The 27,343-nt window shown below is 35.7% G+C and overlaps 1 protein-coding gene and 1 non-coding gene across 3 annotated transcripts in view; one reads left to right on the top strand and one right to left on the bottom strand.

Annotated features, from left to right (window-relative positions):
* The window catches only part of LOC100244665 (PH, RCC1 and FYVE domains-containing protein 1), a 47,515-nt gene extending 24,602 nt beyond the window's left edge, over positions 1–22,913 (top strand). For both annotated transcript variants that reach the window (XM_010647308.3, XM_019217728.2), the window contains 7 exons: positions 4,744–4,833; positions 5,651–5,731; positions 6,263–6,454; positions 6,540–8,675; positions 12,196–12,342; positions 21,087–21,463; positions 22,437–22,913. In XM_010647308.3, the coding sequence (XP_010645610.1) occupies positions 4,744–4,833; positions 5,651–5,731; positions 6,263–6,454; positions 6,540–8,675; positions 12,196–12,342; positions 21,087–21,463; positions 22,437–22,569 (3,156 nt within the window). In that variant the 3' untranslated portion in view covers positions 22,570–22,913. The remainder of the gene's footprint in view (positions 1–4,743; positions 4,834–5,650; positions 5,732–6,262; positions 6,455–6,539; positions 8,676–12,195; positions 12,343–21,086; positions 21,464–22,436) is intronic.
* A 1,108-nt stretch (positions 22,914–24,021) lies between these two features.
* Positions 24,022–27,020, bottom strand: LOC100258351 (uncharacterized). Its single transcript, XR_009467224.1, has 2 exons — positions 26,742–27,020; positions 24,022–24,574 (listed from the first exon to the last, which is right to left on the bottom strand). It is a non-coding gene; the product is annotated as an uncharacterized LOC100258351 (transcript).
* Between the last annotated feature and the right edge of the window lie 323 nt (positions 27,021–27,343).

Here is a 27,343-nt window from a genome sequence, read left to right as displayed (position 1 = left end):
TCCTCTGTGATACTTTAGGCATTATTCAACATTAAGCCCCTTTCATTCTCCAACACTTTGATATATTTCCTATTTCGCTTGCCATTAGCCACTTTATGAAAAAACTTAGAGTTACAATCCCCTTCCTTAACCCATTTCACCCTAGCTTTTTGTCTCCAATGGATTTCCTCCCTCAAAATTAATTCCTCTAGCTCCCCTTTTCTTAAGGCTCTTTGTGCATTTTTTCAATCTTGGAAGCTAAAGAAGCAGGAATCTTGAAAAGGGATAAGAAATAACTCGGCATGTGAGACAAACAAGAAAGGATTGGAGTTATTCTACCCCTTAGTGACACAAAAGCCTTTTTCCACCCATCTAGCCTCTTAGAGACTTTATCAATCATTGAATCCCAAAACCATATTGATCTCAGATTCCCCATTAAAGGAAGACCTAGATACTTTAAAGGCTAATTAGAGTTTGTACATCCAAGCATCAAAGCCAGACTAGAGATTTGATCATGATTTGTATTGATGCCAAAGAGAGTGCTCTTGTTTAAATTAATCTTAAGCCCTAAAAGAACCCTAAAAACCATTAGAATGAGTTTCAGATTTTTCAAATCTTCCACGGAAGCCCTATAGAAGAAAATAGTGTCATCAATGAACTATAAATGGGACACTCTAACCCTATTTCTACCCACTAGAAACCCCTCAAATAAGCCCCTCTCCCTCGCTCTAAGCAACATCCTACTTAAAACATTAGCAACAATAGTACAAAGAAAAGGCGAAAGAGGATCTCCTTGCCTTAATCCTCTAAAAGCCTTCATCCAACCTTTGGTGGCACCATTCACTAACACCACAAAACTTGCCAAGGACAAGCGCCCCCTCATCCAAGACCTCCATTTCGAGCTGAATCCTTTTGCCTTACCATGTTTAGATTAATGATTTATGTTAGGGGGTCTTAGATGAAATTAATCAGAACATTGGAGTAAGATTATTTGTGATTCACAAGCATTTTGTACATTAACATGCAGAGATGACAGTGCACCTGAATTGGTTGTATTCTATCTTATGTGTTCCTGGATTATTTGATTATGCTAAAAGCTAGGTAACAGTGGAACTTGACCTCAAGATAAAATGAAGTGCAATAAAGAAATCTCTGCTTGAACCTTAAAAATCATGAATCATTGCATATAGCTGTGTATTTGACATTGCAAAACAAGTGCAGAAATTGGAACATCTTTGGTAAATGGTTGTGCATCACATGTGCTCGCACACACACATGCACACATCCCTATCATATTATTTTATTGTGTTAAATGATGAACTATTTTGGTTCTCCTTTTTCCTACATTGTGTTTCTCCCTTGATTGAGCAGTTACCTTTCAAATATGCAATGTACATCCACATCAATATAAATGCCTCCTCATTTGCAAGCTTAATAAACTATAATCCAAGTACACAACATTTTTTAATAGGCAAACACACAAAAAGAATATATTAGAAAAGGGCACCTTGAGGCTGACCCAAAAGCATATAGGGAGTATACAAGAGGCACCATAAGGCACAAAAAAGAAGAGGAAATACAAAAGCAGCCCTCAACTAACACCTAGCCAATAAAAAAAACTGAGTAAAGGAAGAGGACCATCATTTACAACCGACTTAGTCCACAACTAAAGGTTACATCCAAAAGAATTTTTCAAGCTATGAATCGAAAGCTACTCATTATCAAAAGCAATTCTGTTATTTTCCTTCCAAACCGCCCAAAAAATACACAAAGGGGCTGCCTTCCACACCTTTCTACGCTTCTTGCCCAAGTTAAAGCCACACCAACCACTAAGGGTATCTCTAACCGAAAAAGGAAGGACTCAAGTAACACCGAAAAGAGCAAACAATAACTCCCATAACACTCTTGCCCTGGAGCACTGAATAAGAATATAATCAATTGACTCTTCTTCCTCACAGCAAAGGAAGCATCTGTTAGCTAGAAACCGGCCCCTCTTTTTAAGCTGATCCAAAGTTACCACCTTACCCCAAGAAACTTCCCAAGCAAAGAAACACACTTTGGTAGGCACACAAGGACTCCAACTAATGCTATTAGGGAACTGAACAACTCTTCTTGAAGCTAGAGTACTATAAAGAGATTTAACTGAGAAAATCCCATCCTTAGTCTCTTTCCACAGCATTCTATCTTCTAAAAGAGGATTAAGCCTCCTACCTCGGATTGTCAAAAGTAATCTCTCCACCTCCTCCACCTCCCAGTCATTAAAGGGCCTAGAGAAGCTAGGACTCCAAACCCCTTCTTCTCCTGAATGATCCCACAACTCCACTAACCAAGCCTCTTTATATGATTGAAAGGCATACAAAGAGGGAAAGGAACAGAGAGTGAAGTTCCCACTAATCCAAGTACACAACATTTATTTCAATATGTGTGGACATTGGGCAAATATTGATCTGTTCAGAGGGTGTGATTACCAGTTCAGCATGTGTTGAACAGTCAGTATGCTATCATAAACATAGTTTATAAAGAATAATTAATGTGCATATTTTTAGTATATGGGACAAGGAATATATTCATTATACCCATGGAGATTCTGAATATTTATCTTGATATGCTGTTAGGTTTAAATTAACTCAGAAGTTTAAACAAATAAAGAAGTCCATCTTTCTTGAAGAACGTAAAGATAATGGTTTTAAATATAAAGAAAGAGTTCCTTCATACTCTATTTTTGTGGTTTATAGATTATGTAATGGAAATAGATATATTCTTTGTTGATTTTGTGGATAGTCGGGGCCTTGTTGAACCAGCTGGGTCATGCTTTTCTTTTTGTTCTTGGCCCGGTGATTCTTATATACATCTTGAGCTATTTGAGTTATGCCACTGTTTTATTGAGTACTTTTTATGAATATATACTATTTCGTATTTGCCTATTGAAAAAGTGGTACTAAATATATAAAGAATTTACAGAGATTTTCTAGGTTCTAGTCCTGAACTCCAAGTTAATTTTCTAAGTGAACAAATTTTTAACATGCACCAATTAGCTTGCCTCTTCAGATTGTGCAAGGTAGAACAAATTAAAAGCCTAAGACTTTGTTTGGTAACTGTTTTTTTAAAACAGTTTATTGTTCTCCAAAATAAAAAAACAGGAAAACACGTTTGCCGACTAAAAAATAATTTTCTAATCTTACAAACAAGAATAGGGTATTTTCAGAGAATATCTTTTAGTTATTTTCACTTGTATTTTAAGGGTTGTTTTAAAAAATAATTATATAGATATAGAAAATGATTAAAATAAAGCATTACATGTAAAAGTTATTTTTAACACAGAAAATAGGTCAAAAAATTTTTAGGTTCCCAAATAGAGTTTTGTTGTACAAAATATCATAGAACAGTTTTTGAAAACACTTCCCAAATAGAGCCTAAATAATTCAATCTAAATCTTGAATTAGTTTGGGAACACTTCACTGGTTTACTGGCTCATTGAGTAGGTGAGACCAAGAAAAAATATGCACTGTTATTATTAACAGATTTGAGATTGTGCTGTTCACTTGGTGGGAAGGGATCATTGCAAGCTTCTAAATTATGAATCATCTGAGCACCTTAGATGAAGGGCATTCAAACAACATTTAGCCACCTCCAATGGTATCTTTGTTGGCCTAGGAAAATATCATTGCACCCAGGTGACATGATCCGCAATTTTTCCTAGTTGCAATCATGTGATGCTTGACTCTTATCAGTAAAGCTAGCTAATAGCTAGATTTTTCTTCCCATGAAAGCAACTGATGCATCTGATAGAAAAATTAGCAAATAACAGGTACAAGCGAGCAACAGTTGAGAAATCTCAAGGGTAACCTTTTATTAATACATCTACAAGGAATAAGTAAATAATGGTCATAGTAAGTGGTAAGGAATCTCAAGAGTAACCTTTTATCAATACATCTACAAGGAATAAGTAAATAATGGTCATAGTAAGTGGAAAGGATTAAGCTTCAGAAAAAGGACTCCTTAAGAATGGATATCCCCTAGATGAGCTTCCCCTAAAAGAGCTCTTCAAGCATTTATAGCTTGATGGACAGAGTAATCAGGTGCTCGACAATATTCCATGTATGCTTTTGTGCGTCCTTCTGTTAGGTGCTGTTAATAACTTAATATATATGATCTTTGCCTATCAAAAAATAAAAAAAAAAGTAATCAGGTGCTTGACAATTATACCGGTGTTATAAAAAATCTATGTAGGGACTTCTAATGAGCTGTCTGCTTTGATGTATAGTTGGCTTAAGGCTAACTTTGTTCCCCTTTCAATTTACAAGTTCAACTCCATGTGAGGCTGCTAAAAATCACTTCTGCCCTACAAAGGTAAAAGTGAGTACGACTGTACAGTAGAAAAATTAATCTGATTCCAAACTCCTTCTTAGGTAAGGAAAAAAACATAAATGAACTGAAAATATGGAAGGTTAGAGGTCAATAACTATCAAGGATTTAGAAACTGCTGGACAAGCTGACTTAAAACAAGTGGTCACTTTAAAAAAACATTGTGTATAACTTCAAGTACATTTATATATGCATAGCCTCCCTATGCTGAATTCATTCCATGTGTACTAGTGAGAATTCCCTTCAGTGCATGCTTTCCTAGGACATTTCTTTTATGCCTTTATTAAGGCATGTGGTGATTGTTATTTGAATGAGCCATATTACATGCAGTTGCTTGATTTTTAGGCTAGTGGAAAATTCTTTTGCAGGTCCCTTACTATAACATATCATTTCTTTCAGGATGAATCTGTTCTAATATGGTTATCAGGAAAGGAGGAGAAGCGCCTTAAACTAAGCCATGTCTCACGAATTATACCTGGGCAGCGGACTGTAAGTTTCTCCACATCAAGATCTCCTACACCTCTTGCATGGTGCATACTGCAGTAACTAAACCAATTATAGATCAGAAGAAAAAAACAATAGCATTTGGTAAATTTGCAGCCGTTAAAGTTTAGGTTTACATCATCTAATTCCAGTGAGTTTTGAGTTTGTTAAGTAGCATGGATGCATATTTTCTTCAAGTGGTTGAACTTCAAAGTTATTTCATTCAGTACTGTTATCCTCTTTACATAGGGTGAAAATAAAACCTATAGAAAAAGTTATATTTGGTTATATGTCATTTGAAATTGAAATTATCCCTATTGCTAAGTGATTATTATCATTTTCATTTTGAGTTTTTAAAATATGTGTGCTTGCATCTTCTATTGGAAGAGATTTTTAAAAGCTGTCTGTGTGAGGAAGGTGCATTTTCCACCTCTTTTTTTTTTTTTTTCACGTTCACATTGGTAAACTGGTATGTTTAACTCACAACATATTTTGCAATGGATACTTTGTTGTGGTGTTCTTGCTTTAGATTATCACTTATGTGCATATAACTGCCATATATGACTGTAATATGCAACATTATGTGTTATCTCTTTTTCTCACTTGCATGGCTTCACAAATTGTGATATGGTTGCTTCCAAGAGAGTAATGTTTCAATGTGATGTTTGCTTTTTGCTTAGAGGAGTTTGTCTTGAATTCTCCAAGGAATCATTTACCTTAAAATTACTATATTCTGTCCCATTTTGATGTCTAATTCAGTTTCTTATTCATGATGAACTTGGTTTTTTCATATTTTGATTTTACTTGATTTCATTTTCTGCAGCCAATATTTCAAAGGTATCCTCGGCCTGAGAAGGAATACCAGTCATTTTCGCTAATATATAATGACAGATCTTTGGACTTGGTAAATATTTCCTTTATGGTGGCCATTCTGTTTCTGTTTCCTTTCTCAACAATCATCTCCACTAGTCATGGTTCAAAATATTTGTTTTATTGTTGGTATCAGATAGGTATTTTCAACATATTGGTGGTATGTCAGTTCCTGGTGGAAGCAAATAGCAAGAAGTGAAGAAATTTTTTCTTTTCTCCTTAATTAATTAGACTATGACTAGCAGATATGCATTGATACTGCAAATACATAAAGGCAAGATCTCGAAAGATGAAGATGAGATGAGCAATCCTCACAAGATCTCATTCTGTCCAGTGTGACTTAATGAGCTCATCCTATACAATGTGACTTAATGATATATTCAATTTTTCTTGGAAGATACCAAGTCATATTGGTATCATCCTATAGTTTGAACCATGGCTTTAGCTGATGCTCTATCTTAGCTAATTTGCCAGAAACTTCTGAAGTTACCAACAAATCTTTTTCCTTTTTTTTTTTTTGGTGGAAAATCTTTCGTAATCTGTTGGAATGGCTCTTTTCTATCAGATCTGCAAAGATAAAGATGAAGCTGAAGTCTGGTTGACTGGTCTCAAAGCGCTAATATCACGTGGCCATCATCAGAAAGGGAGAACAGAATCAAGAAGTGGAGTTTCATCTGAAGCAAATAGTCCTAGGACACATACCCAGAGAAGCTCCCCTTTGAGTTCACCATTTGGTAGTGGTGATAGTATGCAAAAGGTGTTCTTTCTTTGTCCATTTCTCATTATCCTCTCCTTCACTATTAACAACATAAGGTGAGAGAATTTTCTTGTTGATGATTCAGGATGGGGTAGATCCCCTTCGTCTTCATACACCATATGAAAGCCCCCCTAAAATTGGTTTGGAGAAGGCTTTATCAGATGTCATACTATATGCAGTCCCTCCCAAGGCTTTCTTTCCTTCAGAATCTGGTTGTAACTCTGTTCATTCTTTGTCATCTGGAGGCTCAGATGGCATAAATGGGCGCTTGAAGGGTATGGGTGTGGATGCTTTTAGGGTGAGTTTGTCAAGTGCTGTTAGCTCATCAAGTCAAGGTTCTGGTCACGATGATGGCGATGCTTTAGGTGATGTTTTTATTTGGGGGGAGGGCACTGGAGATGGTACTCTTGGTGGAGGCGTTCTAAGAGTTGGAAGTTCTTCTAGTGTTAAAATGGATTCTTTTGTGCCTAAGCCCTTGGAATCTGCAGTATTACTTGATGTTCAAAATATTGCTTGTGGTGGAAGGCATGCTGCTCTAGTAACAAAGCAAGGTGAAGTTTTCTCTTGGGGAGAGGAATCAGGAGGCAGACTCGGACATGGTGTAGATTCTGATGTCTCACATCCAAAACTTATTGATGCTCTTAAAAATATGAACATTGAACTTGTAGCATGTGGGGAGTACCATTCTTGTGCTGTAACGCTTTCTGGTGATTTGTACACTTGGGGTGGTGGCTCTTACAATTTTGGTCTCCTTGGACGTGGAAATGACATGAGTCACTGGGTTCCGAAAAGGTTAATTGGACCTTCGGAAGGAATACACGTTTCATCTATATCTTGTGGACCATGGCATACAGCTGTTGTGACCTCTGCTGGGCAATTGTTTACTTTTGGAGATGGAACTTTTGGTGTTTTAGGGCATGGGGATTGTAGAAGTGTCCCAATACCCAGGGAAGTGGAGTCCCTTAAGGGCCTCCGAACTGTACGAGCAGCTTGTGGTGTTTGGCACACTGCTGCAGTTGTTGAAGTCATGGTTGGGTCTTCAAGTTCAAGCAACTGCTCTTCTGGGAAAGTATTTACATGGGGAGATGGAGATAAAGGTCGTCTTGGGCATGGTGATAAGGAGGCAAGACTTGTGCCTACTTGTGTTGCTGCTCTTGTTGAGCCCAACTTTTGTCAGGTTGCCTGTGGACATAGCCTAACTGTTGCACTTACAACTACTGGACATGTTTACACAATGGGAAGCCCTGTCTATGGTCAACTAGGAGATCCTCAAGCTGATGGGAAGCTTCCTACCCGAATTGAGGGAAAGCTTCTGAAGAATTTTGTTGAGGAGATTGATTGTGGTGCTTATCATGTTGCAGTTTTAACTTCAAGAACTGAAGTTTACACTTGGGGAAAGGGAGCAAATGGCCGATTAGGTCATGGTGACACAGATGATAGAAACACACCATCTCTAGTTGAAGCTTTGAAAGACAAGCAAGTCAAAAGTATTGTTTGTGGTGCTAATTTTACTGCAGCTATCTGTCTTCATAAGTGGATCTCTGGTGTTGATCAATCAATGTGCTCTGGTTGCCGCCTTCCATTTAATTTCAAAAGAAAACGACATAATTGTTACAATTGTGGACTTGTTTTTTGTCATTCATGTAGCAGTAAAAAGTCTCTTAAGACTTCTATGGCACCAAATCCCAACAAACCTTATCGAGTGTGTGATAATTGCTTTAGCAAATTGAGAAAAGCCACTGAAACTGACTCTTCTTCTCACTCTTCACTGAGTAGAAGAGGAAGTATGAATCAAGGGCTAAATGAACTTGCTGAGAAGGATGAAAAGTTGGATTCAAGATCTCATGTGCAACTTGGAAAATATTCTTCTATGCAATCATTTAAACAAGTTGAAAGCGGAACTTCCCGGAGAAACAAGAAACTTGAATTCAATAGTAGTCGTGTCTCACCCCTTCCAAATGGAGCTTCTCAGTGGAGTGCAACTAATAACTCTAAATCTTTCAATCCAGCTTTTCCCCCATCTAAGAAGTTCATTTCAGCTTCTGTCCCTGGATCAAGAATTGCATCTCGAGCAACATCACCGACATCCAGACAGTCCAGTCCACCTCGTCCTGCAACCCCAACACCAATTCTGGCTGGTCTAACTTCATCAAAGATTGTTGTGGATGCCAAGAGTACTAATGACAATCTAAGCCAAGAGGTTCTTAAATTAAGAGCTCAGGTATACAGATTTTCTTTATTTTCTACATTCTTTTCTTCCTTCACTTCCTGAATTTCTACTTAAGAAATAGCATATTGGCAGTTTGAACTTTCTCTTTTTTCTTTTATGTCATCTGCAAATTTTGATGTGGAGCTATCAAACATGGATTTGACACAAACACTAGAGTACCTCATGTTGACACAATACAGGTGTGAATAGGGTATGGGTTTGGATGGGACTGCAGGGCTAGGCACATTCAGCTGCCATGTCCAATAGGGGAAGACAAGAGCATAAAGAGAGGAAAATAAATAAAAGGAATAAGTAACAGTAAAATCAGAATACTGATTACTAAAAGATGCATACCTGAGCCCATGTGGCATTGATATGAAGACAATAACTGGGCATATATGCATTTCTATGTTGAAATATAAGCATGTCTCCACTGGATTTGACTATGAAAATAATATATAATTCTCAGTTACATTAGCTATAATTTATCTTCCATCAGTATTCTTAGCTTCATTGCTGTCTTCTTGTACAGTAGTTTTCTTATCCATTATTTTCCTATTATTCTTTAGTGGACAGCTTAATTACAGTTCTGTGACAGACATGTAGTGTTTTAAATTAATACTTCTGGGAGCCAGCTTGTTGGACTTGAACTCATTCCTCCCTTTTGCTCCTACTCATGGTGATTTTTGGATAATTTAGTGTGTTAGCATAAAGAATAGCTAGTCCTTCTTGAAACTTACTTTTTCCTTAATATAATTTCTTTATTTCTTATATGATTAATAACAACAACAACAATAATAACATAAACAATATAGTCATGGTAGTGGGGGTAGTAGTGCAGTTGTAATAATAATAACAATGACAATGATGATGTCAATGATAATCATGTGGTGGTGGTGGTGGTGATGATGTGATCACAATAATGATAATGGAGTGGGAATTTGGAGTGATAAAGTAGGGAAATATATTATGTAACATACTGTCTACTACATGAATTATGCATATTGCTCATCTTGGGAGCTATTATGGTTCTTCGTACATCTAATGCCCCCATGCAGCCTCATATATGTAATGTTTTTGAGAGCTGAATTCAATTTTACTGTCAGGAACTGAGCATCAAAAGTAATAAAAAGGGTATGTATGTGTGGTTTAATCATATCCTATTAAATTGAAAAATACCTTAGCATATGCAGGAGTTAAAATTGACCTGACATGCATACACTTTTTTATAACATAGTGTAGATACAGTGTGGGTTTATATATCAGATTGCAAATTGAATCCATAGCATCACAAGACAACAATAAGATGGGTTATCTTGCTTGAAATTAGGATAACCATGCTATTTCAAACACAAAATAAACAGCTCCTTGCAATGGATATTGTCCATAGAATACTTTTGGCATAAAACTTCCATGCTGTACTGACATGGCTGCAAGAGAATGGGAGATTTCATATATTGGAGACCGAGGAAATTGGGGAGAGTTGCATTATGATGGGGATTATTTGGTACTGGTTGATCTATAGTTGAACTTCTTGATTAGTTTCAAAATGTTTGGGAAGATTATTGCTGTGTAAGTAGATTATATTAGTTTTTTCTATAGATTTAATATCCATCGTGGATATTCTTATTATTATTTCATCAGAAACAAACATATTCATTCTTTGAATGGTTAAATCCATCTTGGATATTATCAGTGCAATTATGTTACCTCTAGTCTTATTTTTTATTTTCCAACTTCATCATGGAGCTAGGCTTTGTTGATGAGAATCAAGCAGTGCTTTTTCTATTTTACAGTACTAGTAATTTTGCATATGCATTGCAAGTTTCAGTTTTTTGTCCCAAATTAAAATGGGAGATTTATCAATATTAAAGAACTATTGTTGATATCATGTATTTATGAATATCACAGCTAAACTAATTATTGAAATAAATTAAGGCATATTGGTTGAGAAAACTAAATAAGAATAACCACGAAGAAAGTAAGTCTTCATGTTAAAGAAAATAAGATTGTAGTTGAGTAAGTCATACATGTCTTTTTGTAATGACATGATTTTGGCCTCATGGAGAAAGTAGCTATTGCTTATGATTATATATAACAATATCTAATCTTTCTTAGATCCTTGTCTCAATTTCTCACCTTGAACCTAGGAGTTACTAAATATGATTTTAAATCTCATAATTTCAATAAATTTTTTTGTTTGTGGTGTTGCTAGGGATAACTAACCATTTGAAGCATCTTATATGAAACTTTCAGTTGGGTCGTTTTTATTTAGAACAAGCTAGGTTTAATTTTCTTCTTGAATGGGTCGTTTTTTTGGGGATGATTGCTTGTGTTTGTGATATGTATATATATATATATATATATATATATATAGACAGAGAGAGAGAGAGAGAGAGAGAGAGATTGGGGTGGTTTTTGTTTGGAGACAACAAGATGGATTAACTTTATTTTTGATAGGGATGGTTTTCATTGCGTGGTTGTGCTCTAAGTAGCAGGAGTTATTGTGGCTTATGGTGTGTTTCTTTTTTGCCTTTTAGCCCCTTTATGTACTTCTTGTGTACTTGGGATGAGAGATATACTCTCAATTGGGTTGGATTTTATTTAGAGATAACAAGATATGTTGACTTTTCTTATTGATAGGGATGGTTTTCATTGAGTGGTTGTGTTCTAAGTAGTTGAAGTTCGTGTTTCTCTTTTGCCTTTTAGTCCCTTTGTACACTTCCTATGTGATTGGTGTTCCCCTCTTTTTGTTGTTAGACACTTTTAGTGAGAGAATTAGCTATAAAATAGAAAATTAGGATAATCAAAATTGAAATGGTTAAAGATACTAAACTCTATTTAGTAACTATTTTTTAAGAACAGTTTTTGAAGACTGTTCTGTGATGTTTTGTAAAATAAAAGTTTGTTTGGGAATTTGAAATGTTTTTAACCTATTTTTAAATTGTTTTTAATATTTTTAAATATGTTTTAAAAATATTTTTTATATCTAGTGTTTTATTTTTAATCATTTGACATGTTTGTGTAATTATTTTTTTAAAAAGCCCTTAGAAAAAAATTGAAAACAACTAAAAGATATTCTCTAAAAATACTTGGTTTTCTTTTTTTAAGAACAGAAAATAGAAAATAATTTCATGACTGCCAAATGTGTTTTCCTATTTTTTTGTCTTAGAGAACAAAAAACTGTTCTAAAAAATAGTTTAATAGTTGCCAAACAAACCCTGAGCATTTGATTATTAAGGAAAAAGTAACAAAAGAAAAGACATCAAATTTGACTCATTCATATTATCTTTTGGGTTAATGTTCTCCTAAAATTATTGTGAATGTTGTTAGTTTTTCCTCAATATTGTTCATTTTGAATGCTTGTCCCTTCCCTTCGCCTCCCCCCTAAATTTAAACCCTGAAGTTTAATGTTGTTACTAAATTCACTCGTAGATGTTTTCTAATAAGCCATGGTTTGTTTTGTTATGCCAAAACACTCTTCGGTATGTGCTAAATTTGTGAATTATGTATTATTGTTATTGTGTTGTAGGTTGAGAATCTTACTCGTAAAGCACAACTTCAAGACGTTGAGCTGGAAAGAACAGCAAAACAGCTGAAAGATGCTATTGCAGTTGCTGGGGAAGAAAGTGCAAAGTGCAAAGCGGCAAAGGAAGTGATTAAGTCACTTACAGCTCAAGTAAGATATTGATCTCTATAGCACCCATAAGAGGATCTTTTCCTTTTTTCTCCCTATCATTATAGATTGCCTTTAAATTGAACATCATAAGGAAGTTTGCATTGTGATATCTATTAAATTTGATCACATACACTTGTCTAGCCTTTTGTATATTTAACACTCCAGTTTTGAAATCTTATGTACAATTTGGAAACTTTAAAAGTTAATTTAGACAACTAGTATGTCTGTTTACTATGACTATGAATTTGTATGATATTGGTGTGTTTATATTTTGTGATATAGACACACCCATCCACCGATCTACCCACGCACAAACACATGTGCATTTGCATATATAGATAGAAGATATATAGATGAAAACATGGATATGCATGCATCGATGGGCATATCCCATTGTCTAAATCTTTTGGATTTCCAAGATAGACACCTCCATTTTTGGATTTTCCTTCTTTTTTATAAGCAAGAATATATTATAAAATTCAAAGAGAAACTATATAACTACCATTGGAAATAAAATCTTCTTATTATTTCTTTGAAAAATTAGCACAAATATATATATATATATATATATAACTTTCAAACTTATACAACAAATGGAAATAGAAAAAGACAGCTGACCTATTCTTAAAATTCTTCCTACAAATCCTCTAAATTACAACTTCCCTAATTTACATAGTCAACTAATCTAAATATGCACAAAATTAGGAATAAATCAAATAAACTCCATGAAATCAGGAATAGTCATTGGATTCTAACGACAACTAGCAAGGTATACAAAACTTATGCAATGACTATCAACAAGATTTGCCAAATAGAGAGAACAAAAAAAAAAAAAACTTCCTACCTCAGTTAGATCCCATCTAATCTATAAAATCAATTAAAGACATTGACCCCTTATTATATACATGCTAACCCAAGAGGCTAGGCTTCTAAGGAAAGAACACTTTAATGATTGAGTTGGTTGCTCCTCACTTTTGAATGCTCTTGGACTCCTTCCAAATTGTCTAAAAAATATACCAGGAATGATTCTCCCAACCTTCTTGTATTTTCTTCCCACAAAGAGTCATGCCAACTTAAAAGAGTCTTCCTAACCATAAAAGGAAGGACCCATACAATGCTGAAAAGTGAAAACAACAGCTACCATAATTCATGTTGGTATAGTGTTAGATGTGATCAATTGATTCCTCTTGTTTTGGTAAGGAAGACATTTGATCGCAAACAACCGCCCTCTCTTTTGAAGTTGATCCAGAGTAAACATCTTTCCCTAGCTAGCTTCCTAAGAAAAATGAAACTTGCTTTTAATGGGACCTAAGAATTTCAAGTAATGCTAATCGGGAAAGGAATTGTACGCCCTAACTCAAGGATGGAATATAAAGACTTGATCAAGAAGACCCCCTTCTTTTGAGTCCGTCTAGACCATTCTATCATTCTCTTCCCTCATTATGAATCTTTCTTGCAACGTTGAAAGAAGTGCTTCAATTGTATTTAGCTCCCAATCATTAAAGTGTGTAGAGAAACAAGGATTCTAGTGGCCTCCTTGTCCCAAATCATCCCAGACATCTACCACTCAAGCCTCTATTGATGATGCTAAAGCGTACAAGGAGGGGAAAAACATACAAAAAAGTTTTTTCCCACACCACCTATCTTTCCTAAATTTTACCCTTCTACCATTTCCCACCTCAAAAGATACTCTGTTGTTGACCAGGTCCTATCCTATTTTAATGGTTTTCCAAACCTTAACTCTATACCCTTCTCTCACTTGATCAAAACAACACCCCTTCCCTCCCCATATTTGCCCTAAATGACTTTTTTCCAAGAAGCTTCTCCTTTTGTAGCATATCTCCAATGCCACTTTCCTTATAGAGCTCTATTAAGTGAAGAAAGGTATCTAATGCCCTAACCTCCTTTTCGTTGCTCCTTGTAGACAACTGGCCATTTTATTAAATGCATCTTTTTCTCCAACGCCTTGCCTCCCTGAAGGAAGTCTTTTTGAATATTCTCCAACCACAATCTGACCTTTTTGGGAATATTGAACAAAGACATAAAATAAATAAGCAAGCTAGACAAGGTACTTCAAATTAAGGTGAACCTTCCTTCTTTCAAAATATATTGCCTTTTCAACATTGATAGCCTTTGGCAAAATCTTTCTTCCGCATGATCCTAAATTGTCTTTGCTCTAAAGCAAACCTCTAAGGGGAGCCCCAAGTAGGTAGTTGGAAGCTCTCCTACAATGCATCCCAATTCAAGGGCCAAATCTTTCACATTAGCCACATTTTCTCTAGGTTTATTTTCAACCAAAAGGTAGTTTTGAGTCACATAAGTGTCCAACTTAAGTAGCGAGTCATTTGATTTTGTGTGGCCTTGCAAAAGACTAAGATATCGGTTAGCAACAGATGGGATGCCTCCACCCTCACCCCACTCCCCCTCACCTTAAATCCTAACAAAAAGCCACTCTCCATAGCCCTCTTCAAAAGACAACTGTGTATCTCCATCACCAACACAAATAAAAAGGGGGAGAGAGGATCCTCTTGTCTCCATCCTCTAGAACTTTGAAAAGAGCTAGAGGGTTTCATTAAATAGCATAGAAAACTTTGTTGTTGAGATGCACAATCTGATCTATTTATTCCAATTTTGGCCAAACCCCCCATCTTTCTAAGAATAACTTAAGCAAAAAATAACAATTGACATGATCATACACCTTCTCGATATTGAGTTTACAAATTACATTGTTGAAAATCACTTGTCATCATAGAATCAATTACCTTATTGACTATAAGTGTTGCATCAAGAATATGCCTTCCCTCTACAAAAGCATTCTAGAACTCAAAAAACCACCTTGTCCACCACCCCCCCCCCCCCCCCCCCCCCCCCCTCTTCGACCTATTTTCCAAGACCTTAGCTAGAAGCTTGTACAAATCACCCACCAAGTTAATTGGTTTGAAGTCTTTCAGATCATTATCATCCCATTTTTTTTGGGAATTAACCTTAGCTAGGAGCTTGTACAAACCACCCACCAAGTTAATTGGTCTGAAGTCTTTCAGATCATTATCATCCCATTTTTTTTGGGAATTAACACCAAAAAAGTATCATTAAACCTTTTTTTCAAAATTTTCATTGGTCCATAGAATTCCATGAAGAGCTCCGTTACTTCAACTTTCACAAATAACCTAGTTGAATTGCCAAAAGACCATAAAAAAAATCATTTGACATTTGGAGCTCTTATCCTATTTTCAAATTTGACATAGCCTCAAACACCTCCTCCTCAATAAATGGCTACTCAAATCCTCCCACCTCCTGATTAGACAAGGTTTTAAAAGACATCCCATTAATGCTAGGTCTCCACTCCCTTGAGTCTGACAACAAATTGTGAAAGGCTTGAACTACCCCTTCCTTTATTTCCTTCTCATAGAGCTAAGCCCCATAAATTTTGATTTTGGCCAAACAATTCCTTCTCTTATGCGTATTTTCTATTTTGTGAAAAAATTTAATGTTAATCTCCTTCTCCTGCAACCAAATCTTTCTAGATTTTTGTTCCCAAGATATCTCTTCCAAGGATGCCCACTTGCAATTCTCTCCCCTTGTTACTCTTCTAACTTTAGGTTCCTCCAGAGAAAGAGTTGCCTCCCCTTCCTTAGAATCTCAAAAACCTACTTGACTAAGAGCCAACTCCTTCTTGACTAACACATTACCCAAGATTTCTCTATCCCAAACCTTCAGGTTTGATTTCAACACTTCCAACTTGGAGGCTAAGATGAAGCTGCATGAACCTTTGAAATTATACCCCATCCACCACACTTTAGCAAGTCTTCGAACCCTCTACCTTCAACCACTTTGTTCCCAACTTGAATGGGATGCTTCCTCCCCTTATCCCTCCATTTTTAGAAGGATTGGAGAGTGATAAATACAAGTCTTGGCAAAGTACACCGCCCCACACCACTACCTCTCTTCAAACACCAAAAATTGATCCAACCTTGACATAGTTTGGTTGTATAATCCTCTACATCAAGTGAAGCTGCCCATCTGCAATGAAATATCTCATAACTCTTACTCCTCAATAATCTCGGAGAATCTTCCCATGGTTGAACCTAACTATGTTGAAATCACCACTGACACACTAAGGATCATCTCAAAGCCCTTTGATTGCTCCAACTCAGCCTTCAAACTCTCCCTTTCCCTCCTTGAAGATGGTATGTAAACTCCAGAGAAAACCCAAACAAAGCCATCTTTGATGCACCTAACAAGACATGAGATTGAAAATTCCCTCACTTCCATACCAACAAGCTCTAGCATCCTATTATCCTAGAAGACTACCACTCCACTGGCTGCACCCTAGCTCCCATTCTAAAACACTTTTCACCTTTAAGCTCCTCACTATCTCCACCAACCTTTTTTGTATCTTTGTTTCTTGCAAACAAACTAGGTCCACCCTTTGGGATCAAATGAGAGACTCTATAACCTTCCTTTTCTCTCTATTGTTTGCCCCTCTAACATTCAGTGTTAAAAGTCTTAACTTGATCGACAAACTGTAGCCACTCGCAGTCAAGTTTACTATTTTCACTCCCTTTACCTTTTCCTGCCTTGAAAATTATTGAGCATTCCAACCTCCTTAATTCCCTTCAAATCTGGAAGAGAATTTCTTCTATCATCCTCTTCTCACTGACCTGGGCCTTTAATTCCCTTCTCTCCTTCATTTTATTAAGGAGACCCAAAATTTCCAGTTCAACTCCCTCTATTGGCAAGCCCAAAAAATTACTAAAAGCCACAGGACTACTATTTGGCCAAAAATCAGAGGGGCCTTGACACCCATGTTTGTCCACAAATCAATAGGTTAATACTTCATAGAAAAAGGTTTTGGACTAACCTTTTGATGGCTGAATTTAATTATTTTGCAAGTGCAATCATATGAAAGAACTCTAATCTAGTTTTGATTCCTTTTTTTTGATAACCAAATTCTATATAGAAACAACTTTTAAGCCTACAAGTGATACAGGTTCAGCCTTCAATTCATGACAATTTGGATCATAACAAGAAATGCAAAGAAGTGAAGCAAAGCCTTCTGTAGTAGGTGAATTGTCCCTTAAATCACTTGGTGAATTTTTATCTTAAACTTGGACTAAAGAGTTTTAGAATTAAATGTACCAATAATAACAAAGGATGTATTCATTTAAAGAAATTTTATAGAATTGAAAATATTTGGTTCTAGGTTCTGACTTTGTCAATAGAATCTCCTGTATCTGGTTAATGTATGAGGCTTGCATTTGAGACATAAGGCAATCTCTAAGCAGTTCTTGAAACCAAAAACCTAGTCAGTAACATTCCGTCTAGATTAGTTCTGTACTATTTATTAGAGTTTGTTATGCAGAAATTGAAACCTCTCCTAAAAATCTTGTGGAAAGCAGCATGTTTCTAAACCATTGTTGGGAGTCCATTCTAGTTGAATCTTTTTATGATGATTCTTGTGAGTGAGGGGGTTGTGGGAGCAGGGAGAACAGGTTGAGGTGGAGTCCATCCTAGCAAGCTGAGTTTACTATTAAGCCCTTGTTCAAGGCTTTAGATAGTGGACAAACTCCTCTTTTCTGGATACAGTTGTTTGGGGATCATGTGCTCCTCCTGTAGTGCCATTGTTTTTGTGACCTTATTGTGGGAAAAGATATTTATCATTGACCAATGGATGAAAAGTGGGTGGACCTCTCACGAATTGAGCATGGGCTGAGTTTACTATTAAGCCCTTATCCAAGCAAGGTGAGTTTACAATTGACCATAGTTGTTAAAAAAACTTACGATATAACAATACAATATATTTTTATGAAAATTGATACGTATCGCAATCTATATCTTATTTTAAAGCGTATCTTATGATACATATATGATACACAATACGATACGTGATATTAGAATACAATGATATATACATCTTTAATTATTTTTTATAATTTTTTGAAAAACATCAAATTAGTTCCTTTTTTTTTTGTTAGAAAATTATTATATTAATTGTTTAAGATATGCTAAAAAATTTAAAATTAATCATAAAAAGGAAAAATAGGTAAAATAATCTTATATGAAAAGTTGTATTCTTATTATCAGATATTATATTAGAAGTTAAGTAAGTTTATTTTTACAATGAACATTGGAAAATTTTCATTTGAATGGTTTGAATGTTGACAATGCAAAAGATGTTGATTAGTGAATAAAAATTTTTACTTAATGAATTAGGTTTTTTTTCTTTTTTCTTTTTCTTTTTCTTTTTTGGTGGAAAAGGAATGATGACAAACCTAAAAAGCAGGAACTTTGAAAATAACACATAAAGATGTATAGAAACATAGCTAAAAATTGAAGAAGTTTATTTTTGTGGATTATGTGATGAATCTATATATTAAAGTTATATTTTGTTAATTTATACTTGTCAAAACATTAACATTCAATGTTTTCATATGATATGATATAGATTAATTTTTTAGATCCTACTAGCTACCAAAAAATTGGATATATAATACTCTATACTTCATACTCTCATTAGATATTCACTCATATTCATATTTTTTTATTTATTTTTCTCTATATAAAAAAACTTATGATACACGATATGGAAAAATAGAAAAACGATACACGATACGTTTTATGAGTCAACAACTATGCAATTGACCCTAATTCAAGGCTTTAAAAAGTGGATAAGCTCCTCTTTTTGAGCTTTGTTATTTAGGACTCTTCTCCTTTGGTTGGCCTCCTTTTTGTGAGCTGTAATGTGGGAAAAGATCTTAACTGTTCACAATGGATGCAAGGCGGGTGAACTCTCATGATGTTAAGAGGTGGTGGGAGAAGGAAAAACAGGTCGAGATGGAGTCTATCCAAGCAAGCTGAGTTTAAGCAAGTTGAGTTTACTATTAAGCTCTTATTCAAGGCTTTAGATGGTGGACAAACTCTTCTTTACTACATACAGTTGTTTGGGGATTCTCATGCTCCTCCTATAGTGCCATTGTTTTTGTGACCTTGTTGTGGGAAAAGATATCAATCATTGACCAATGGATGAAAAGTGGGTGGACTTCTCATGAATTGTCGTGCTGTTTAAAATGGAGAAGACTGCAAACCATATGTTTGTATTGCTTCATTCCCTGGAATTTATGGTCATCATCATTATGTTCACTTGGTGTGGCATGGACTGTACCTTGGTCATTTAAGGACATTGTAGTGAGTTCGCAAGGTATGTTTGTCAAGATGAGAAAAAAAGTGTGTTGTATGGCAGTACGGCAACTCTTATCTTCAGCTTGGGCCATTTGGAAGGAGAGGAACAGTTGCACATTTGAAGGAGAAGAGATATCTGAGTTGAATCTGACGTTCTGTAATTCCATTTCTCCTTTTATTTGGTTGTTGGACTCTTAAGGAGGATAGTTTGGCTTTTTTGAACTCATTCATAGATCAGAGGGTTATTGACTGTTTTTCCCATCTTTATTTGTTTGTTGACCTGTTTTTTATCCTTGTCAAAGGTTAAACCTATGACTTGTTGCCAATGAGGAGACCTCATGAAGCCCTTAGGTTGGACTAGTGTGTAATGGGTAAGAAGAGTGAGGAAATAAATGGATCATCTTTTTTTTTTTGCATTTGCTCAATAGCATTGCCATTATGGCATAGGTTGTTTGGACTTACTAGGGTTCACTTAGGAGTGTGGTGGAGATGCTGACAATTTTCTTACTAGGGTTTTGAAGGTCTTCCTTGAGGGAAATCACTATGGTGTGTAGCTGGTCTTACATTAATTTGGACTATATGGGGGGAAAGGAATGTGAGAGTTTTTGAGGACTAATGAATAGCTTCGGAAGCTAGTGCAAGATTTTTAGGCACCCTTTAAGCTTTATACTACTAGATTCGAACCTAGTCTGTAGATCTACTAGGTTGGTTAAGGGTGCAAGATTTTTAGGCACCCTTTACATGGAATCCTCTAGTAGCTTGCGTCAAGTTGAATTTTGGAAAGTGTTCCTTAGAATAGTTTGTAATTGGAAGGACACTCCTGGATCATCATGAAATAGTAGTGAGAGCATTCTCTAAACAAGTTAAAGAGTGTTCTAGTCATTGAACTAAAACCTTGGGGTCTATCCAATCTTCTAATAGAAGGAGATTTTGCAGTAATTCTATCTTGGATGAGTAAGAAGGAAAGAGGCTTGGGAAAGTTTGATGAGTGGCTAGTTTGCAATTGTCCTCACTTTTAGTTGTACAATTGCCTTTGCTTTCTAGACTAGATAGTTACTGTTTTAGGAAGGATTTCTCATCCTTGTTTCATGTTAATGAAATATTTGTTTCTGGTTAAAAAAATAAAAATAAAAATTATAAGAGGTACCTCAAGCATTTGCTATTTGGGGTTTTTCCTATGCCTGACCTTCAAGAACAGTCTCCCTTACACATAACAAAATGTCTCTAAGCTTTTCTCCTAAACATACCTAATCAGTCCTAGAGCAAAGGAACCCCATCCTAGCTTTCTCCGACTTTACAAGAGAAAAAAGGGAAATGCACGCATAATGGGTTTTGAGTTATTTTGAGCTACTGATTTAGTATTTGGTGAGTTTTATTTTGCTCTAAATGAACTTGTACATTTCCTTACTTTTATGCTTACATTCAACTGCTGGTTTTTAACTTAACTAACAGTTTACATGATTGCCAATAAATAGTAATGTACTAATCCCTTCAGTATATAGCTGAAGATAAATGCTCATTTCTGAACTCTTCTAATTTATCGCTTATTATGTTATTCATGACAGCTGAAGGACATGGCGGAAAGGTTACCTGTTGGAGCAGTGAGAAACAGCAAATCACCTCCCTTCAGTTCTATTAGCCCTACTCCCCTCAGTGATGTTTCTACTGTAGCTACTGAACAAATATGTGGTCCAATAACTTTTCATGAATCAGATTCAATGGGATCAAATTGTGTGGTGATTTCTAATGGGTCAAGCACCAGCAGTAACCATTCAAGTTATGCAAGAGTGGGGCATTCTGAAGCAATAATAAGAAATAAAAACAAAACAGATGCTGAACCCTACCAAGGGGTGGAATGGGTTGAGCAAGATGAGCCAGGTGTATACATTACCCTTGTTTCATTGCCAGGAGGAGTCAAAGATCTTAAGCGTGTCCGCTTCAGGTATGTCATAGCCAACATCAATTCATTTTCTGTCCTATGATCCATACTGAAACTTTTAAGGATATGTTATAGCCATCTTCAATTTGTTTTACAGTTTGTTTAGTTCATCATAAGATGAAAGATAAAACTTTAAAAATATCCCCATTTTCCTTGTTTGGTTTGTCCATAAAAAGAAGGCGAAGGCAAAGAAAAGAAGTGATTAGAATTTAGGAGAGAACTTTAGTGTCTAGTACCACCAAAACTCAGTTTGGAAAAGGGTTATTTGGAGAGGATAAGGGAGATTGGACATCACAATTTCCCTACAGGGATCCTTTGTGGAAGTGCCTTGGACTATTTCTTTTCCCTTCCTTTCTCTTCTCTTTTATCTTCTGAACAATTGAAGAAAACTACTCATGCTTTCTTCTCTTTCCTTTTATTTCTCCTCTTAAGTGGGGAACTGAATGAATTCAATATGGTAGCCGGTAGGCACATATTTTCTTTATATGAATCTTGGACTCAAAAAATTGATTTGAGGCATTGATGGTACATTATCTATTTTTGTGAATGGCACTGGAACCATAATTCTTGGAGTCTCGTGTTCTGTCAAGGTGAAAAAAAATCGTTGGTTGTTTTTGGATGAATGTGGTTATTAGATTGTCATCGGCAGTTTTTTCAAGCATTTCTGTACACGAAATTATAGAAAAAAATTTATTGAAATGACTATTTTAGCAAAAATGCTTACTGGGAAGAATACTTCAGCCATGAGGGTGGTAATTTTTGGTTTGAAATAATAAGAAATTACAACCCTATAATGTTTGTGGCATATGTTTGCATAGACATGTTTTGGGACACAGATATCTCAGTTGTATTTCTGAACTTCAAATTACTCGAAAGGCAAATATAAGTAACATACGACTGGATATTTCATAAAAGTAATTGCTGCCTTGTAGTTAAATAAAGTGACAATTCATTGCGTTGATTCTTGTTCCCACAGTCGAAAGCGGTTCAGTGAGAAACAAGCAGAACAGTGGTGGGCAGCTAACAGGGTTAGAGTCTACCAGCAGTATAATGTCCCCTTGGTTGACAAGTCTTGTATTGGCATAGGAAGGGAAGGCTTAGCTCATTGACTTGCCCACATATGAAGATGTGAGACAAAATTGCAATAATTTCATCCTCCAGGCTTCATATACTCTCATGTGTCTTAATTGCTTTAAATTTTGGCTGGAGGAAGCAACAAGCTGGATGGTTGAGAGAGGGTCGATTATGGTTTTTTCCTTAACTCTTTTTTTTTCTTTTTGAGGAATGCCATAAGAGTTAGTACAGTTGAGGAATGTAAATTCTTAGTAGGTTGCTGGCTTTCAATTCAAAACAGCTGCCCTCTGTAAATTCATAAAGTGAATACTGCCTTCCCCATGTTTCTATTTCAATGTCTACCTCATTCTTGTGATAACCACAGGGTGATTTGCGACTACTCCAAGTTTCAGGTTGCTGAGGTAAAATATCAGCATACCAATTCCACAAAATTTTCATTAATGCGCTATTTAGTTATTAGTTAGCAGAGCAGAAATAACAGGAAATGTAATTTCTTCAGACACTCCAGTTTTGTGGGACATGACTTCTGGAACCCATGTTGAAAATTGCTGTAAATCGGGAAACAATGCCAAAGCAAGTGGTTATAAATTGTCTGATATCTGGGATGAGTAAGAAATATCGGGCATTCTCTTCCTATTAACAAATCAACCACAATACTTGGAAATGCAGGTGAATCATGTTTTGCAGTGGAATACCATCGTCATGTTTTCTTCCTGATTGTGCCATTGCTGAATCCTCGGTTCTTGCACATTTATAAAATTAGATTGTTTACAATGTCTGACTGCAAATTCTTTGGTACTGTTGCCCTTCGGTTCTCAGGAACAAGAAACAGAAAATCCTTCATCGATCAGGACCTTTAATAACCCTGTAAGGACTGCTGTTCAATGGGGTTATAATGCAACCAAGCGTGGGTTTGTCTAGGTCATCAAGCACAAGGGGTGTAGTACCAAGCAGGAGTAATTCAAACTGGAAAAGAGTTATAACTAATAGATTCTCAGATGAACCAAAAGAGTCAACTAAAGACTCCTACCATAACGCAGACAAGATAATGGTATGAAGGCATATTGACCAAGTTCCAGGAAAAGCTTACGGTATCTTCATCCCAGCCACCAAAATAATGCAATGAGAGCTACAAAATCAAGGCCATTTTTTGACTTGCATCAAGAGCTAGAAAATCTCAGTCATTTGATTACTCCTGGTACAAACTACTCAAGTCATCAAGGAAAACCGAAAAAACTTCCAAAAATTCACTAGGGTAATTTCAAATTCATTACTGGGACCATGGAATTTTGGGAACCAGGAATTCATAATTTTGTCATGCCTCTTTGTGCTTCTCCAGTGCTACATCTGGGGAGCACTTTCTACGCCCAAAGTTTCATTTGATGCATTATACATTCCATCAAAGCAACAACTGAATGTCAGCAACCAACTCTTTCAGGCGAATTATAACTCAGAAACTCAGAACAGAGAAATAAACATATCATAAATATGATAATGCAAATATTTAGGATTATGAGTACCTTTTATTTTCTTGAAGTTTGATCTTATTCTCTCATAGGAAAACATTTCGATCTTGACAAATGTTACCTGCAAATGACCTCAGGCCTTGAACAAAGTATAGAATAATCCAGCAGGCCTTGAACAAAGTATAAACTCTGGAAACTTCGTCCACATAAATTTTGAATTACATTGTCACTGCTACACTAAATGAACAAACAAAAAAACTCCATAGTTGATCTGATGCCTCCCAAACAAGATAAAAATCAAGGCCAATCCCTGGTCTATTTCTTACCCAGTGGGACATCACCCAGTCACCAACTTTACAATAATAGTGATGATGTTGAGAAGTATAAGGGGAACCCTCATATACTGTACTGCATAAATGAGGCCTACAAGCTGCCCCTTTAGTGACTTTCTTCTTCCTCCTGAAAATTCATCAAAGCTCCATCCTCTTGGAGAAAGGAAGCGGTCCTCATTTAGTATAGCTAGTGCATTTGCAAAAAGAAGAAAGCCTTCCAGTAGTGCCCAGAATCCCATTTCCTGCATGATACTGAGGATGTTAACTGAAAATTCTGGTACAATGCTCAACAGTATTCAGTAAGACAAACTGCTCCAACAATTTCACAAGCTAGCACATTTAAAATTAATGTAGAAATATGAAGTATCATCAGATTTCAAATGCATATATCTGAAATGGATATGAAAAATGAAAGTTTGTTGCATGTTCCACAGCAGTTCCCACCTTGTTCCTGAACTCCTTCCCTACAAATCAGGGTTTGTATATTTATTCCCTCATGATTTTCCCTTGGGAGGATGAGCGTGGGGAATGGGGTATCCATGGCCTTCCTTGAGATCCCAAAATACAAAAGTTCTATCATATTTGATCATAGTATTTGACCTTCTCATTTGAAAAGAAAATGTAGCATATAAATTCAATTTCAAAAGCATCCTTTCCAGTTTTCAGTCTCCTGGATGTCCTCATTTTTTATCCCTAGGATGGTCAGGATCTGTTTAGAGAAGATCCAAAGAAACTTTCTGTGAGGTGATTGGACTTATAAAGGAAAAATGATAATCTTGTGAAGTGGTATACTGTACTTAGGGATAGAAGTACTGGGGACTAGAACTAAGAAGGTGCAAATGGGCAGACCTTTGCTTGCAAATAGTTGTGAAGTTCATTCAAGCAGAAGAGCCATTGGAGATGGTTATCTACAGTAAATTCAGAGAGTTGATTGTGAACAATGATAGAGGGAGCTTTGGGAGACATTTGGAGTTGGGCTGTGGAAAGCAATCGGAAATGATTAGGAGATTTCCAGCCTAGAACTTCTGTGTGCTCCACTAACACTGCTTCTTCACCTGGGAAGTTGTTATGGAGAAATCCTAAAAGCAAACCAGACCATTAGAGTATAGACTTTGATTAACAAATATTGTTTATGCGAGGTTAGAGAGGAGTCAGCAAAGCAAATTCTTGTCCACCATGGGAAAGCTCTTTTGCTATGGTATATTTTGTTCTCTTTATTTAGGATTTAGTGGGCCTTTCAATGGTCATCAAGAGTTACTATTGCATTGCATGGTAGAGGGGTGGGATAGCGGTGTAGGAAGGTGTGGAGAATGATTTCTCTTTATTTGTTTTGATGCATTTGGAGAAAGCATAATGCAAGGGTTTTAAAGGAAGGAGAATACTAGTGAGTCACTAAAAGAGCAGTTGCTCAAAACCCTATTTGATTAATCATGTGTTTCCTTAGGGTTTGATAATCTTTCTTTGTTGGAATTCATCGATGGTTGAGGTAGGTGCCAGGATTTAGAGCCCTTGTTTCTTTTCTTTTCTTTTCTTATTTTTAATTTTCGCCCTTTGACATTCTATATATACATTGTATTTGAATTGTGCTCCCTTTCTGTTAGAAGCTTTTTAACCTTTTTTTCTTCCTATCAAAAGATTTTCAAAATACCTGACACATGTTATAATCCCTTGGCACATCTTTGAGGTTAAACAGCTCATCCACAACCAACAATGACAGTCTCTGCTTCACTAGTTGATCACATATTGATACACTAAGAACATTGTCATGATATACATGATAAAAATCACACAATCTTCTCTGTTCCATAACCCGAAACCTCCGCAAGTGAAAAGAACATGACAATGCCATAACATAAAGCCAGTAACAGCACTGGATGTGCATATGCATATAAATAGCCTAAAAAGGAGAACCATAGTCCCTTCCAATCTAAAGCTAAGAAGAAGACTTTTTCTAGAAGAAAGGTCTGGACTTGTGTGCTTTTGGGAGAAATGATAAATAATGGAGTTGATATGCATATGCACATCTATCAATAGTTTTCTTTAAGATCATAAGAACAATATCTTGATTTTCAATATCAGACAAACCATATAACACTATATGTAGATGTGGTCAAAGAACAGTCATTCTGAACAGGAGATTGAGAACTGAAATTCAAATGTCAAAACCCACGTAAACTACTGCATTTGTTCGATCAAAAGTAACAATTCATGAACACCCAATAAAAAATGAATCAAGTACAAGTCAAATTGAACCCAAAAAATCACAAAATTAAACCCTAGATGATTGTCCTGTCAATGTCAAACAAAGAGTTATACTAAACCTCTGTTTGGTAGCTGGGAAAACTGAGGAAAATTTTCCTGGATTTCTTTTTTTTTTTCTTTTCCAGAAACAAAAAGAGGCAAACTGACCTGCTACGCTTCTTGAAGTTTGTTCAAACGTACAAGAATTCGGAGAGAGAGTCCAAGACCCAGTGAAAATCCCTCGTAACAAAAACACACTCAAAGTTTCCTACCAAAATCCGGAAAAATACCGGTTTGGGTGGGTTTGGTTGACAAATAGATCCGACAACCCATCTAAATAAATGAATTGGAGAAGTCGTTTACAAGAGTAACACCATTCGAAAATGATTGTCCACTCAAAATGGGTTTGATTTGGGGATTGCAGAAGAAATTATTGTCTTAAATGTTAATTATGTCATTTTCAATCATATTTTCATTTCTAAAAGAAATTTCAATTTTTGGTTGCTTGGTATGGATTTTTTACTATTTAAGAAAAAAACTTATTTAAAAAAATAAAAGAGAAGACCATATATTCGTAAACTCTAAAATTTGTCTCTATTTCATTCTTATATTGGTTTTAAGTCTATTTTAAGACTTAAATTTTTTAAAAATCAATTTTTTATTATTATATTGTTTCAAATTGTTTTTAAAATAGTTTTTATTCCCTTCAAAAAAAAAAAAAAAAAAACACATTTGATAATTAAAAACTGTTTTTTTGTTTTCTGTTATTT

This window comes from Vitis vinifera, chromosome 13 (genome assembly GCF_030704535.1).
Source record: "Vitis vinifera cultivar Pinot Noir 40024 chromosome 13, ASM3070453v1".
In the NCBI taxonomy this organism is placed as follows: domain Eukaryota; kingdom Viridiplantae; phylum Streptophyta; class Magnoliopsida; order Vitales; family Vitaceae; genus Vitis; species Vitis vinifera.
This window is presented reverse-complemented; position numbering and strand designations above follow the sequence as displayed.